At 37.1% G+C, this 17,423-nt stretch overlaps 1 protein-coding gene across 3 annotated transcripts in view; it reads left to right on the top strand.

Annotated features, from left to right (window-relative positions):
- RBMS3 (RNA binding motif single stranded interacting protein 3) overlaps window positions 1-17,423 on the top strand; it is a 692,670-nt gene that overhangs the window by 193,149 nt on the left and 482,098 nt on the right. For all 3 annotated transcript variants that reach the window (XM_030329793.1, XM_030329794.1, XM_030329792.1), the window contains exon 3: window positions 9,968-10,026. In XM_030329793.1, coding sequence (XP_030185653.1) covers window positions 9,968-10,026 — 59 coding nt within the window. The remainder of the gene's footprint in view (window positions 1-9,967; window positions 10,027-17,423) is intronic.

Here is a 17,423-nt window from a genome sequence, read left to right as displayed (position 1 = left end):
ATTAACAGAAAGAGGTAGCACGAGCAGAGCAATCATTTCAGAAAGGTCTGGCAAGAAATGCAAAGAGAGAAACCTGATTATAGCCTGTATGTAGAAGGAGAGGATCTGCAAATGTTCAAGGGAAGGCAGAGGGGAAAGAGCCTTGGCTCTGGAAGAAGGTTAAGTTTCAGAAAAACATAGGTGATATATAGGGAAACAGGCCAGAGAAAGGTGTGGCAGGGATGAATGGGAGTTGGAGGAGAGAACAGGAGGAGTGAGGCTATCTTGAGAGAGGATAGGAAGCACTGGAACTGAGAGACAGCAGATTGAAGTGTTGGCAGACTGTGTGCTCTGACATCAGGCTGCCTGGGATTTGATTCTGCTTTTGCTGCTTCCTAGTCATGTGACCTTGGAGAAGTTACTTAGGTGTCTCTGTCTCTGTGTCCTCATCTATAAACCATAGGTAGTGGTAGAGCCTCTCTCATGAGGCTGTCGTGATGATTGACAAGAGTGGATATATCTAAAGAGCTCAGAACAGGGGCTGACCCATTGAAGGTGCTACAGAAATGAGTGTCAACCAGATAGAACACATCAGGATGAAAATTAGAGAGGTTTCGTTTATTTATTTTTATTTATTTATTTATTTATTTATTTATTTATTTATTTAAAAAAATTTTTTTTAACATTTATTTATTTTTGAGACAGAGAGAGACAGAGCATGAGCAGGGGAGGGGCAGAGAGAGAGGGAGACACAGAATCTGTAACAGGCTCCAGGCTCCCAGCCGTCAGCACAGAGCCCGACGCGGGGCTCAAACTCACGGACCGCGAGATCATGACCTGAGCCGAAGTCGGACGCCCAACCGACTGAGCCACCCAGGCGCCCCAAGAGAGGTTTTAAAGGGGAACCCCCAAATTCCTGACAAGACGGCTTTTGTTCTGATAAAGGAGGTGTTTAAAATCTCAAATCTAAAAACCACGTAGAGAAGACCTTGCGACTTGGATTGAGTTCTTGAAGACAAAATAGCACAAGGAGTGGAGTACTGTTCACAGTCAACTGCACATGAACAAACTAGGAGCTAACAGCAGTGACAAGCAGGGAATGCCAAGGTTAAGGGGTGGTAGAGTAAGTACAATGGTGGGAAGGTTAGAAGGCAAAGCCTTTGAGGAGGTAATGGAGGCAGCATTGACACGGCTGGGACTGGAGTGTGGGTGAAGCAAGTCATTAGGTATTGCGAGGAGGAGAATGAGCAAGTGAAGAAGAAATTGTGAATTGACTCAGAATATAAATGACAAGCCATGTGAATGCTAACACATGTGCTTCCTAAGGGGGCTTCAGCAGCATTTAACCTGACCATGTTGGCTTTATCAAAGAGTCAAGAGAGAGTATCCAAGGGGCACCTGGATGGCTCGGTCAGTACAGCATGTGACTCTTGATTACAGGGTCCTGAATTTGTGCCCCACACGTGGCATAGAGTTCCCTTGAAACAACAACAAAAGCACACAAAACACCCAGAGAGATGTTATCCAAGTTATCGTTTTTATGCTATATAGTAAGTATGTAGGTAACAAAGCAGAAAGCAGGATTTAGTAAGGGAACAGAAGGAATGTCAACATGCCACATATTGTACTAGGAATTTTTTTTTAATTTTTTTTAACGTTTATTTATTTTTGAGACAGAGAGAGACAGAGCATGAACGGGGGAGGGGCAGAGAGAGAGGGAGACACAGAATCGGAAGCAGGCTCCAGGCTCTGAGCCATCAGCCCAGAGCCCGACGCGGGGCTCGAACTCACGGACCGCGAGATCGTGACCTGAGCCGAAGTCGGACGCTTAACCGACTGAGCCACCCAGGCACCCCTGTACTAGGTATTTTAATACTACTTTATTTCATCTTTACAGTCACTATTAAAAGCAGATATTAGTGATTGTGTTATACAGATCAGGAAAACTGAGGCGCAGAACCATTGAGTAATTTTTTCCACATCATATGGGTTGTGGAGTTCATATTTAAGTCCATATTAATTAGACAAAAGCCCATTGTCTTTCCACATTAGCAGACCAAATGTTAAAGGATGTTAAACATGCTGAAATGTGCTATGATCGGTTGCAGAAAGTACCCAAAAGATGTCATTTCAATCCTGCTTGCATGGAAACCACTTTTTCACAAGTTTTCACCAAGAAGGTAGGGTATATACCCTAAATATTTAATGTAAATATGTCATCTGAAGCATTGCGCAAGAGTTACTAACTCTAAGAACCAGGAGCTTAATGATTTTGTTTTGTTTTATTTTAGAATTTGAAAGTATTCATTGTTGGTCTGGTATATCTTTTCTGGGTTTACAACCATTTGTAATTAGCAAAAGCACTAAACAGTTCTAATCATTATCTGCCAGTTCTCTTACTAAATTAGCACTGTAATTCAATCAAACTACTGATTAGCCACTAGTTATTTTAGGTGAAGGAAGAGAGTTAACATAGACATTTCCCATGTGTTTTCTTTGGACCTTCTTTCTAAAAAGTACCTGAAAAAATTCCAAATATATATGTGTGTGTGTATGTCTGTGTGTGTGTATATTATATGTATGTGTACATGTGTATATATATACATATATATGTATTATACGTATATATACATGTGTGTATATATATATATATATATAACATATATATGTATACAAGCAAAAACTCTGAAAAAATTTTGTTCTGTCTTTTAAACATGGGCTATCATTTTATCAAAAGCAAATGTTTGCAGTTTTGAAAGTCGTTTTCCATGTCTGCAGAAAGCTCCCTTAGTCTCTGGAGTCTTGCAGAGAATAAACCACACGTGCTTTGCTGTTAGTGTGCCATTCTCTTGAAGTGGTGGTTTTCAAAAGACTGTCTAGTTGTATTGGCGTCACCTGGCGTCACCTGGGATTGTTAGGAATGCGGATTCTTTAGACCCATCTTGTACCTACTGAATCAGTATTTTGGGGAGTAGTGCCAGCAGTCTCTGTGTTAATAAGCCCTCCAAGAAACTCTGGTGCATGTTAACCTTCCTTTAGGACCGTTGTGTTAGAGTCGGTCAGATTGTAAATGTAGTGTTATAGCCATAGAATTTTGGTGAAACTGTTTGTAGTGTGAAAATAGTAATTTACTAAATAATACACTGATGTAGAAATTAAAACTCTTTTTTAGAATTTCTTTTATTATCCCTAAGAAGTATAAAAAGCTTGATTGCCAAAGCATTGCCCTTTCTTTAAACGCTTCCTCTTCTGAGATGTTTTCTTCAGTTTTCCCAGCTAGAGAGTCTTATTTTGTGTTCTTTCTAATGTGTTATTCTCATGTTATTAGTTAATAAATGACGTTTTAGTTTGCACAATGGACTTGTGAAATCTCCTTGGTATAGATCCATGATTCAAGCAGGAATTTTATTATCTCTGGGTTGGGGAAGGGAGGGGAGGAGAAGAATGCCCAGACTACAAGGCCAAGAACCGGGTTCTAGATTATTAGTTCCCTGCACTAGCTGATGCTGGGATACTTCTTGGCCTCTGTTATCCACACATATGTTGGGAGACAAAGAGTTTGAAGTGTTAGGTTAGGGCTTGGAGGGACCAACTACAAAATCATTGAGCAAAGGATTTTAAAGGAGTAGAGTGGTCTAAATATTCTCATTTCAAGCCTTTTCCAAAGCTTTCCAGGGTTTGGAGAAGACATTATTATATAAATTTTCTGGGGCTACCGTAACAAAATACTACACACTGCGTGGCTTAAATGACAGAAATTTGTTTTCTCAATTCTGGAAGTGAGAAGTAGGAGATCCAGATGTTGGTGGGTTGTTTCTTTCAAGGCTCTCTCCTTTGGCTTACAAATGGCCATCTTTTCCCTTTGTCCTCACGTGGTCTCTCCTTTGTGCCTATCTTTGTCCTAATCTATGAGGATACCAGTCATAGGATACCCAAATGACCTTGCTTTGCCTTTATTATATCTTTAAAGGCTCTCTGTCTAAATACGGGTTACATTCTGTGGTACTGGGGGTTAAGACTTCAACACATGAGTTTTGAGGGGACATAGTTCAGCCTGACTCAGTTATTGCTGGCATTGGCCTCTCGATGGTAGATTGAACTTTCTAAGGCTTCAGAATATTATTGAGTTGTGGACTTCTTTTGTAGATGAAACCTGGTTGACGTGGCCCGTCAAATGCATAGCCCCACCACATTCCTCCTGGATCCCTAAAGCCATAGATATACTCCATTAGCATCCCTAAATGCCAAATAATGAATGAACCATCAAGAAGTAGACAAACAGCCACATTTTCTGAAAGGATAATGTTTCATCCATTAAATAAATGCAGTACCTTTTTCGAGTCTGGTATCAATACAGAAGGCACGTGAAAAATGAGTTAGCTGGGAGTTAATTGACTGTGGAGACTCTATTTTCAGTCTTTGCCTGTATTTTTTTGAATTAATATACACAGTGGGTGATTCAGCAAAAGGATTTAAAAATAAATTCTTTATAGAAAGATCCCACCAATTTGATGTCTTCATAATGCACGAGGAGTAGACCCATAATAGCTCTATTTTCTTTTCAACTTTGGAAAATAAAAAATGCTATTAGTTCAAATTAGGGTTGCCTGTGGAATAATCAAGTGTATCAACAAATAGTTTGACCCAAATGCTGTTTAAGAATAAGAGTAGATGCCAGAAAGAATTGAGTATTCTTTAAAAAATTAAATGTAAAACTTGAGTTGACAAGCTATAGTAAAAGTGAGTTAATAGACAACACATACATAAATATATAACACTCAGTTATGAATACATAAAATACAATCAGGGGACCGTTACTGTGGAATGACTACTGTTTTACAGAGTCCTCTTAGAATAGAAAGAACATGTTCCTTGGGACATGGCTGGATTTGGAGAATGTGTGGGCACTCACGATACCTGTTGAATATGCAGATATTATTGTATGGAGTCACATATCTTATGTCCAAAAGCATCCTAGCACCGTGAATTAGGGGCTTCACACATTGGCCAAGAGAAGATACTGAATGTGCTCACTTCGTTTATGTGCTTCCCTCAAGAAGTTGAACCCCCTGGAGGAAGTTGACTGTGGATAATCTTGTATCTCTTCTAGCTGTATGAAATGAAAGCATGGAAAAATGGATCGGATTTGTCTGAAAGCTTCTGGAGCCAGAATGCACATGGTGTCAGTGCTCAGCTGTCTATTTCCAGGCATCTTCTTGAAATAGCCTCTTTCTAGAGATATAATTCCTTTATATTTTAAAATAGAATTTATATTTAAAAAATAACTTAATTTTACAAATTAAAATTTTTATAATAATTCTAGGTAAATAATATTTTTCTCTGTATACCAGATTCTGCTTTCTACTCAGGGATGTCATAAAGAAAGACTTTATGAATACTAACAGTCTTCTCTAAACCCAAAGAAGAGGAAGAGGAAATAAATGAAATAATTTACTTTTGGAAATACCTTTTGCCGCAGACATAGGTCTTTTTCTTCAGAGTGTGTAAAAATGTATCATTAGTCTATACAGCAGTTTTTACTGTAGTCCATTAGTTACTTTGACAAAAGATCAGGAAGAAAAGTTGAATAGAATTCTTCACAGGTATAGTACATTGGTGGCTTTTCTGTTTACGGTGGTTTGGGTCTTAAAAAAAATGTCTACACTTTATTTACCTCCATCAGATGTTGACTTTGCAGAGCATGGAGAATACAGCACCAGTCATGCAGAAAGTACCTGTTTGTCATCGTGAGAGTTCAAACACGAACTGGAACCAATGGCCCATTAAATACCTTCTCTTGTTGTTTAAAGCATATCCCAGCTTTGTGAAATAATTGTTAATGCAGAATACTGTAACTGAGCCAAGGAATTACATTCCTTTAGCTCTATTCAGGTTGGTGGCTGAGTCAGATATGCTCAGTTGTGTCCTATTGTTTCGCGATTTGGCACTATTGAAAGCCTCGCCTGGAGCGTAATTAGGAATAGGGAAATCAAGAAATAGCGTAATTTGCTTTTTGATGTGTATGTGTGTGTGTGAGTGAGTGACTTTGCGTTTACAGTAATATTATAATGCATACTGGGACATAAAATTTCGTTTTAGGAAAATGTTGCTTTAGGGGCGCCTGGGCGGCTCATTCGGTTAAGCGTCTGACTTCGGCTCAAGTCATGATCTCACAGTTCGTGAGTTCAAGCCCCACATAGGGTTCTGTGCTGACAGCTCAGAGCCTGGAGCCCGCTTCGGATTCTGTGTCTGCCTCTCTCTCTGCCCCTCCCCTGCTGACACACACTCTCTCAAAAATAAACATTAATTTTTTTTTAAATACAGATGCTTTCCATGAGAAATAATTTCTTTTCTTTTTCTTTTCCTTCTTGGTTGTAAAAAAAAGATAGCTATTTTTTTTTTTTACATATTCTACATTTAATGAAGGAAAAGAAAGACATCCAAGTAATATTGTTATACTAGGACAGTATGCACACCATAGGCTAAAAGTCCCATTGGGAGATGTAATTCACTATGAGATACAGTAATTTTTAATTTCCTTTTTAAAAGAGAGAGCTAAATTTTAATTTGGAAGGTACTTTATATATAAAATTTTCAGGAGTAGCTTTAGAAACCAATTAAGAAGTATTTTTGTCTTAAGGGTTTGTGTGTCTGATGTGAGATGGTTATAAATGTTCTAAATTCTTTTTCTTCCTCTGGTTTTTACTTCTTCCATACTGTATTAATGGTGCTTTGTGTGGAAACAAAGTTTCAGCAAATGTTCCCTTTCTTCTCCCTTTTTGTTTTCTACACAAAGATACGTGTAATCTTGCAAATGTTTGCTTGCCCGAATAGCCTAAGTTTAGCGAGCATAATTGTCATTAGTAGGTGCAGTTATAGATACCTTGAACCCTTGTGGACTGAAAGACAGTTCAAATATGACACTATTTTACTGGTTATTTTCCCAAAAGAGAAATTCTTGGGCTGAAATACAACTTGAAGGAGAGACTGTGTTGGTTGGTGGTTGGGGGGTGGGGGGAGGGTGGTCGGTTGGAAGATGAGGAATTTTGGAGGAAGCAGGCTCACATAATAATAGGCATGGGGTGCCTGGGTGACTCAGTCAGTTAAGTACCTGACTCTTGATCTCAGCTCAGGTCATGATCTCATGGTTTGTGAGATCGAGCCCCGAGTCGGGTTCTGCGCTGATGGTGTGGAGCCTGCTTGGGATTCTTTCTTTCCCTCTCTGCACTTCACTTGCTCTCTTTCTCTCTCTCTCTCTTTCTCTCTCAAAATAAATAAATAAACTTTAAAAAACATAATAGACTTGAAGTAATAGACATTTCAGGAATACATACCAAACACACAAAAGCTTTAAACCTGTAGGGGTATTTGTATGGTTAAGTACAGTGAGAACATAGTAATGTCATCCCTAACGTTAAAAATAACAATATAAAGGGTAAATGTAAATTACCTTTTTAGTAAATAATTTTACCTGCCAAATTTCTTAGTGTAAGATTTTGACAGTCTATGTAGTAATGTTTTAAGCTGTCATTTGGGACAGAATTTTAACCCCTTCCATTTCTTATCAACATCAGAGAATGCAAGGACTAGAGACATTTTTATGTAGCAGATAACAGGGAGGAAATAATTGCAAGAAGAGCTAATATTTAATGAGTACTTATTCTGTGCCAGCCACCGTTATCCTCATTTATGTAAACCTTACCTAACCCTGAAAACAACCCTAGATACTATTGTAATCATTTTATATATTTATACGTAGATGTACATAATTTTACATAATAGTCTAAATGAATGTTTAAATAGATGGATTTATAGAATTATAGAGAAATGATACAAAGCATACCTAAGGCTTACTTAGCCAATCAGATATACCCAGGCTGGACTGAGATGTGAGCCTTGGCTGTTTGTCGCCACAACATATTAACCACTATTGCCTTGGAGTCTAATACCTGGGTTCTCAAAAACATGAAGGTTGATTAAACTAGAAAAGTCGATATATGTAGCTTCTCTGTTTTGGAGGCAGATGATATAATAGTTAAGCACTGCACCCATTTTAAGAATCCCATATTCAGTTCCCTCCCTTTCACAAATTATGTGATTTTGATCAAATTACTGATTTTGTAGACTATACTTTCTATATCTACAAAATAATAGTAGATACTCTCAGCCATGCTCTCTTTGATTTAGTTAACTATAGAGTTATAGTTGTAGTGGTGTAGAAAATGCAGTGGTAGCTGAAATGTCAGGATTATGATGACAGAATCTATTCAGTTCATTATTGGACAGCTTCATGCCAGTCTGGCTGACTTTAACCGCGCGCATGGAAGTGACTGGTGGGAATTATCTCAGACGCCTTCATCTAAGTATATTCTAGTTCCTAGTATGACCTGTTAATAGGTTGGCTCCTACTGGAATGATTTTCAAAGCTATCAGCGGTATTGCTTTCATAATGAAATTAATTCTGTAAATTTCTAGAGGACCCTCAATTCATCCTTGGTCAAAACATCTGGGGGAAAGAAAAGAGGCAAAGACATTTCTAGTACAATGACATTATCAACACTAGAATATTAATAAATAACCACCAAAATACTGCAAGGAGTTAATGACCTAATAAGAGGGGATTATAAATGCAAAAGAAACAGTGGTGAGGGGGAACCTAGTTTATTACTCCATGGGATATTTACTATTTGTCCTATATTCTCACACTTGCTTAGGAACACAGAATTACAAGAAAACTTGCCAAATATTTTGTGACATGGCTGAAATCTTGAACATGAAAATGAGTAGATAGTAAACTTGTTGCTTAAATTTGCATTATAATTTCTGCATGTTAGTATGATTATTGAGAAGCATCCTTTATAGAATCCTAAAGAAAGACAGGCTTTTATTTATTTATTTATTTATTTTTTATATATATGAAATCTATTGACAAATTGGTTTCCATACAACACCCAGTGCTCATCCCAGAAGGTGCCCTCCTCAATACCCATCACCCACCCTCCCCTCCCTCCCACCCCCCATCCACCCTCAGTTTGTTCTCAGTTTTTAACAGTCTCTTATGCTTTGGCTCTTTCCCACTCTAACCTCTTTTTTTTTTTTTTTCCTTCCCCTAAGAAAGACAGGCTTTTAGAAGCCATCTTCTTTGGTTCTATCATTTATGCCTCAGGAAACAGGCTTAAAGAGATTGAATTTCATTCTCCATATTAACCACCTTTTAAAAAATGAAACCTAAACTAGGTCTTCTGCAAGAGATGATAGGATAATGAATATGCTTATATGTATTTCTGGTAGAAACTTCATTGTTGTATGAAGTACCATTGGATTACCTGTATCATTCATTTGTTTATAGCAAACATTTATTGAGCTCCTATTACATATGGTGGCAGGTATTGAGAATTCAAAATTCAGTCTTTAGTCTCAACTCACACTATATATTTTTAGAAACAAAAAAAATCCTATTTATCTTAGGAGCACTGCTAGAAACTCTTAATCTTTCAATTTAACCCTCTCCCAAATCCTGAAAGGGAAGTATTACAATTCTCATTTTTACAGATGAAAAAAAAAACAAAAAAAAACAACAACCAGTTTGGAGAAGTTGTGTTGAACTGCTCAGTGTTACAACGCTAGGTGAGTGCCAGAGCTGGATGTAAGCCCTGTTCAAGCTGGGGCCAAGGTCTGTGCTTTTCTCCAGAAATCCACAGTGTGATTTACTTTGATCACAATCACATACAACCCCCTTTCAGCCACCTATGACAGGCTGACGGGTTTATTTTTGAAGGCTCAACCCAGTGATTACGTAGGGAAGCACATTCTCAAGTTATAAAGAAGAACTGGTGAAAAGTGATCATCCAGGTGTGAAATGGGAGTACAGTGCTTGTTTTCTTGGTTTATTCCTGCTCAATTGTGTGTGCACCGACGTTCTTTAAGGTATTTTAAGCGTCTTCATTGGGCTATAATAACGTGGAATTTCTCTCTCTCTCTTTGTCAGGTATGGAAAAATTGTATCCACAAAGGCAATTCTGGACAAAAACACAAATCAGTGCAAAGGTATGTGTAAGGGCATCTATACCCTGGGCTCTTGCCTAGCCTGTTCCATTGATGTCTCCTTTAAGGCAGAAGTCCAGACACCAGCTGCACAATGATCACGATGTACAGAATATGGCAAACCTCTTTAATAATGCCAAGGCTTTGATGAGTCGTATTTCTAGTAACATTGTTCATTAATTTTTTTCATTAACAAACAAAATGAAAATCACAAATCAGAACAAGTATCAAATTGCTTCAGCGTAAAACTAAATTACCTCTTAACAACTTGGGGTTGTCTGATTTGAATGATATCATCAGTGATGCAAATTGATTTCCTATATAAAAATGAGGAACTCTGGGGAGAACTTCCCCATGCAAAGCACGTTTTAATTTATCTGTTCCTTAAAGCTTTAGTGACATTGGTTGACTAGGAATGAATTTACTGATGGGCCCATTGTGTCTAAGCTTCTGCTGTCAGCATCTCTCGGGATCTGAGTTGGCATCTCATTAAGGCTTTTTTCCCCCCTGCAAACATTTCTGAAGTTATTTGACTATATCTGTGACTCATGTCTCCTCATGTCTGGGAATCCCATACTCTTTCATGAGTTGCATTTTATATTATTTGTGAAATCTGTATGGTCTCTCTCGCATGACTCAGTTCTTACTAGGAAATTGGAATGCTTCTTGTAACATATGTTATTTGTTGTTCCTGTAATCCAGTCTTTCTTATAATACCAGAAGTATGGTAGAGCCACGATCATTCTAAACACTGCCTCTATTTCACATACAGATATAATGTGCATATGTTTTAGGAATAGGCACTCATACGCTGAAGATATTTCCCAGCCTATCTGGGTGACAGTATTCAGGTTCTATTCAGCAATTAAAAAACAAACAAACAGCATTCCACGTCTCCCGTAAAGTCACAAATGTGCTAGGTGCTTAGGTACTACAAGACGAAAAATAGTAAGATATGGTTTCTGTCATCTAATAGTTCAATTTGAAAAGGAAACCAACAAGAAAATGAAGAAACGAATCGTAACATACTTATTAGAGTCAGCGTATCAGCCTAAAGTACCTGAAAGTATAACGGAGGTATCTATACTGGAGATATACATAAAAAACTGTGAGAGGAGGAGGTGGAGATTCCTTTTGGGGGAATAAAGTTTATAAAGGCAAGTCAGAATGGATGGGCGTGGGAAAGGTCTGTGTTTGAAAGAAAGAGTTTCAGAATGTAGTTGAGCAGACCCACATAACTAGAATGGAAACTCCTAACACACCTGTCCACATTTTCTTGTAACTACTTATTTAATTCTTTTTCCCTCATTCTCTGTCTCTTCCTCCAAAGAGACTTAAACTCAATGAAGACAGGACCTGTGTAATCTAGAAAGTTTATCTTCAAAGTGAGGTGTTGTAGAGCAATGCTAAACTCTCAGCTGGGGATGCTAGAAGGAAATGTTAGAATATATCTCTCTTTGTTTTTAGATCAACTCTCTCTGTTTGGTGTAGAACATATTAGTTAATTTTACAAATGCATATGTTTTATACATATAAATGTGTAAATTTTGGGTTTGCTGATACAAAATATTTTTATTCATTGTGATATGCATTTAAAAAGTAGTTTGGGGACTCCTGGTCTCATAATAAGCACTAATAAATACAGAAGGAGATGAAGGAGGGAGGGAGGGAGGGAGGAAAAGGAGAGAGAAAGGAAGGAAGGAAGAGGGAACCATGGAACCACCTAGGAAGATCATTTAATAAAAGGGCAGCTAAAGATGACTTCATGGGAGGGCAGAGGGCTGTTAGACCTTTTGCCTTGAGGGTGGTGTGAAAAAGGTAGAGTTAATATGTGGTCATTATACATAATACGGATAGAAGTCTCCAGTTGCCTTTTCTGGCCTCAGCATTTGGAGTCTGTGGGTTAACAGTAGGGATTCTGAATTACAACCTTCATCAAGCACGTGGAGGTGGGTATCCTAAAAGTTAAGCACTCATGGTCAGAAAGATACTACTGTCACTTTCATGTTTGAGGAAAAATACTATTTTAATGGTATTCTGAGTCCTATTTAGAGTATTCCTTCTGGCCCTTGAAATGGTCACCCGTACAAACTACATGCAGTTGGGAAGAGGCAGCAATTATATTTATGGAAAATTATTTATAGTTGTTAATGATAACGTGGGAGCACATTTCTGAGGTTGGGAGGAAGATGTGACATCGTTGAGCAGTTCAAAGAACTGAATAAACGAGACGTTGAAACAACCATCTAAATATTTATTGAAATCGCCAAGAATTGAAGCAGGCATAGTTTTGGGGAAAGTAAACCAGAAGGTGTGAGCAATGATACTGGGCATCTGTAGACCATAGTGAAAATGAAGATTCACTGGTTATAAAATTTTGTGATGGAGGATTCTAAACTGGAGATTTAGGTAGGAGGGAAACCAGATGGACATAGGAGCAAGGAGGACTCCTCACTATAATCCACTGGGAGAAGAGGTATTAGAAGGAAAAAGAAAAGTCGACAGGGCTACAAAGGAGCAGTGTCCTCAGGGTGAGTTAGGAAACAGTTGGGAGCGTGCAAATGAAAGTAATGATAGCTTATATGCACTCAGGAAGCCGAGGTTATTTCACGCAGGCCTTCCAATTCTGCTTCCTGTGTCCCTGGTTCACCCGTCTTCACTAGTATCATCGGAAATTGGTAGAGTCTTTTTAAAAAGTCAGTGTTGAAAGAACGATAAAGGGAATATTATTGATACTAGTAATTACAAGGAGACTGTTGTCCCACATATTGTATTCAAACAGATTTTTAAAGAATGTATAAATATGCACGTGCTTGGCCCTCTTTCATTCTCTATCTTGGGACAAATACAGGCAACCTCCCAATTCTAGCTTATGGAGCGTATACAACTGATCCAAGCATTACAATGATAGGAAAGAAGACTTAAACTATGTCAGATTATGAACATAGTGATTATAGGAAGTTACATGAATATGGAGGAATACAAAATAATGTATAAAATACATATGGAGCAAAGTAAATATTTGAGACTAAGTATTCCTTATCTTTATGTCTGTGGGGAAGCCAGGGCCTGCTTTGAACACCGCCTCTCCACTTAGTAGCTGCGCCACCTGTGGTAAATGACTCAACTTTGCTGGGTGCCTCAATTCCCCATCTATAAAATGATGATAATAATAGGGCCTGAGTTGATGATTAAATGAGGTATACATGGATAGCACTCAATGATACCTGGTGTCAGCTGTGGTATGAAATACTAGAAATAGTAAAAAAAAAAAATGTCTTAAGGTGGTGGGAATATGGGTGATAGATTATTATTTTATGTTTCTCCAAATTTGTTGCCTTTTCAGGCAAAACAAACAAAACAAACAAAAAACAACTCTTGGAAACAATGATCTGGTTTCAGTTATATATATTTGATAGTTCTTTTTGTGAATTACTGGTAGCCTACGACTATATGTTTCTTTGTTTTTTGTAAAATAATGTCAGATGATAATAGCAATGGATTGGGAGAGAATGCTATGGTTTTGGTTTTTGTTTTTGTTTTTCATAATGCGCAGAAATTGAGTTCTTCTTGACCATGGCTTTCTCAAGGAAGGAGATGGAAAGGATGAGCTGGCTTTTTCAAACAAAATCACTAACAGCATGGAGCTTGTCATTAGAGAATGCAAATTGGATTTGGTCTTCTCTGAGACACTTCCTTCCGAATCATTTGCAACTTTGCCTCCAGACTAAGGCTATGCAATTAAAACCAAATATTAGGAAGACAGGATTTATTTATTTTTGCTTTTAAAGATATGATATGAGTTCAATTTTTCACGAGCTGTTACACAAGCAGCATATTTACATGCAAGTTAGTATTTAGTGGGGTGTGAGGAAGTAAATGCCCCAGTCTCCTTGGAGATGAAAAGAAAAAGCATCCAAATGAACCTTGATGTATTAGCCCAATGTTAGATGCTTACCCTATCTTAGTATCTGAAAGAAAGGCTTTTGTTCCCTACTTGTATCCCACTCACACCCTGAAGTTACAAACAGTAGGCAGGCCCAGAGAATAGTGCTTACTCTCTATTCCAGAAGGGGTCAAGGAGAACCCTTTCAACATAACCTCTCGTTTTCAAGATTGTTCTTTCTTGGGTGGTGGCTGTGGCAGCTTTCATTCTGTAAAATATGGCAACATAAAACACAACAGTCACCGTCAGGCCAAAATGACCAGAAATTGCTGAACAAAGCAGGCAACAGCTCCAGATGGAGAGTAATGAAAAGCAGACCACAGTTCATTCAGATACTCAAATGCAAGGACCAAATAAGAGCTATTGTACAAGTCACAGAGATTCGCAGGGCTTTGTTTGTTTGTTTGTTTGTTTGTTCTTCTGTTTTCCTCCCTGTGTTTCCCTCCGGGTCAAGTATATTTGCTAATTTAAAAAGTCAGGGAAAATTAAATGAAGGAAGCCCTTGAAAACATGGTGTAAATCTTCAATGAATTTACTTGTCTCTGCCTTTTCCTGCTTTTTAAGTTTGGTTTCCTCTGAACCCCTCCCCACACCATTTTTCTGACAGGCTATGTGTTCAGAGCAGAGGGAATGAGTAATGGATATTCCATAGAAAGTTTCCAGGCCTAATAGCCATAGGATATAAGTGTAGTTAGCCTGTGCCAAGCACACCAACTTCTAAGAGTTTGAAATACTCCCTTCTGCCTTTGTTGTCACAAGCTGGTTGAATTATGTTTATGGAAGCTTATGTTGCCTTTAACATTTCATTGGGCCCTTAAAATCAAAGTTGAAGACAAGTATCTAAAAGTTCTGAACTCACCCATGGAGGACATCATTCATTCTTTATTAAATGGAATCATAAATTGTTATTTCTTGTGTAAGAAAAATAATTCTGCATGCTCTGCTAATTTTATAGAGAGGGATAGAACCGTCTTAAATGGTTTCAAGGAGGGGTGTGAATGAATCCATTTGGCAGTTCTAGATTCATGGCTGTGTTACACATTAAAAAAAACACATTTCTATGTAACTGAGTATAAGGCCATATTCTTGGACAGATTTGGAAATATTCAATTTATTTATCATTTACTTTACTTCCTTATTCACTGACAGGGAGTTTTTATATAGCAAGTGAGGGAAGTATGGATTTCTGTATTAAATCCGATGAACCTGGAGGAAGGAGGAGATATTATATATTGTCATATTTTTGTGTAAAGTCATTGTAGGGTGTGAGGCGGCCTCTGTCTATGGACATGCACCTGGGTAGAAGGTATATGTGTAAATGGAACTATTTGCTTTCCAGAAAATAGCATACCTACCCTGGGCTTGTCCACATAGAAACAAAGCAAGTAAAGGAAGAAACTAAACACTATGGAAAGCCTCATTTCTAGTACCTCTTATCTCCACAAATCAGTGCAAACTAAAATAAATGTTCTGTGAAATGTATGAGACTAAGGAATTACATTTTGAGAGGAATAGGCACCTCCCCTAGGTGGGCTCACAGTCTACTGAGCAGGAAGCCCATGAAGCAAAATGACTTGAAAAACACATTTATTCAATTTTCAAATAATAGGATTAGGTTACAAAAAAAAAAAAAAGACAAAATCATCTGTATTTAGACAACTGCATTTCCCTTTGGAAAATGAAATGTGTGATATTTCCCTGAGCTTCTTTTGTGAAGTTTAATTTATTCCAGTATTAATTTTACTACCAATCACAGGTAATCAATATATAAACATATATTGGCATTGACAATATATATAAACATTCATTTGGTATTGATGTTGACTTTTATTTTCATTTCAGAAAAGGTTGGTTTGTGTAGAAACTTTACTAACTTCAGTCAGTACCTCAAGTTTACTTAGAATCACCCTGTAGGTATGTTTTACATGACATTTTCGCCCTGGACCTCTTTTGAGAAAATCCCCATTTTTATTGTGTTACAGCCATAGTTTGGAAAGAATAACATCTTTGAAGGTAAATGGTCTCCATTTGTTGTCTCTAGCTCATGTAGACAACAAAACTAAAGATGTTTTCTCCTATTAAAAATAATCCTTCCAATCCTGTCATTTTCAATTCAACAGATTAAGTATTTTAGAGAGTTCTTTATTATTATTATTATTATTATTATTATTATTATTATTATTGTTGTTGTTGTTATTCTGTGTAAGAAGTCTTTGAAATAATGTAAAGCAAAATATATACTTATCTTATGTTTGGGAGTCATACAACTACACGTTTCTTCAAAGGTCTTTTATAGCTGTCTATTTACTCAGCATTTGCTTGTAATCACTGTTAATATACATAGTAGGCAAAAGAAAAACTATCCACAGATACTAAATACAGTGGGTAATCCTGCTGTTTTAAGTATAAAATTATTTTTGGCAGCATTTAATACTATAACCTACTTTCCTAATTCTTTGCACATGCAGAAATTACATTATTGGCAAAAAAAAATTAACATTTTTTTGTGAAGTTTAAAATGGCTTCAATGTAAAATGGTGCAGTCCTATTGCTTCCTCCCATAGCCTGAACATGACTTTTACTAATCCATACTTTTTAACTTAACAGAAATCCTTTTGTTCAGATATTCTATTTGCTTTCCTGCTTCTGTGTTTCATTCCCTATGTTTAGAAATCGACTTTTGTTAATAACATAAAATACTCTCTCTTTTTTTTACCTCTGCTAGTCTGTGTCAGTTATTTCTTCCTCAGTTAACCTTCTCAAGAAGTTCTCAGCAGACTCTTTCCCTCCTACTTAAACACTTTACAATACTATCACCTCTAAGCAAAATCTGGAGTCAAAGATCTTATGCAATCTAATCACTCTTGTTTTTACAATTATAGTCTAGATTATAAAACTCCTCAGGGTTCTCACAGGACTTATTTTCTGTTGCTAAGTTATTGAGGAAATAGTACAGTTCAGAGTAGTTACTTAGATTCCAGAGACTTTCTCTTTGAGAGCCTTTGATGTTGCATCAATGGAAAGAATAAACGTGGAGGGGTATATGTTCTATAGTTCTGAAAGAAAAAAAAAAAAACAGGGGTACCAAAGGCATACCCATACACAAATTTCCTAGAGTTACTCTTTAAAAATAAGCATTTTAACTGAGAATATTTATTTTATGAGGTGGAATTATCCCTTATTTGAATTTCTGTTTTCATTCAATGATTTCCTAAGGATATGCAAAATAAAAAATGGTAATACATTTTAAATAATGTGCAAAATATAATCTATAATGGAAAATATATGTGTTTGTCCAGTTTATTAAAATAAATGTAAGCTTGTAATACCCTATAAATAAATATAGGATTTCAAAATACGTAGGTCTTCCAAAAGAAACCCCACTTAGTTCTTGAGGGATTTTCCAAATGAGGTATATACTGAGAAAATCTCCAAGTAGTAATTTTAGTTCTCA

The sequence above is a fragment of the Lynx canadensis genome, chromosome C2 (genome assembly GCF_007474595.2).
Source record: "Lynx canadensis isolate LIC74 chromosome C2, mLynCan4.pri.v2, whole genome shotgun sequence".
NCBI classification, from domain to species: Eukaryota; Metazoa; Chordata; class Mammalia; order Carnivora; family Felidae; genus Lynx; species Lynx canadensis.
Note: the sequence above shows the minus strand (reverse complement) of the source record. Positions and strands in the feature narration are given on the sequence as shown.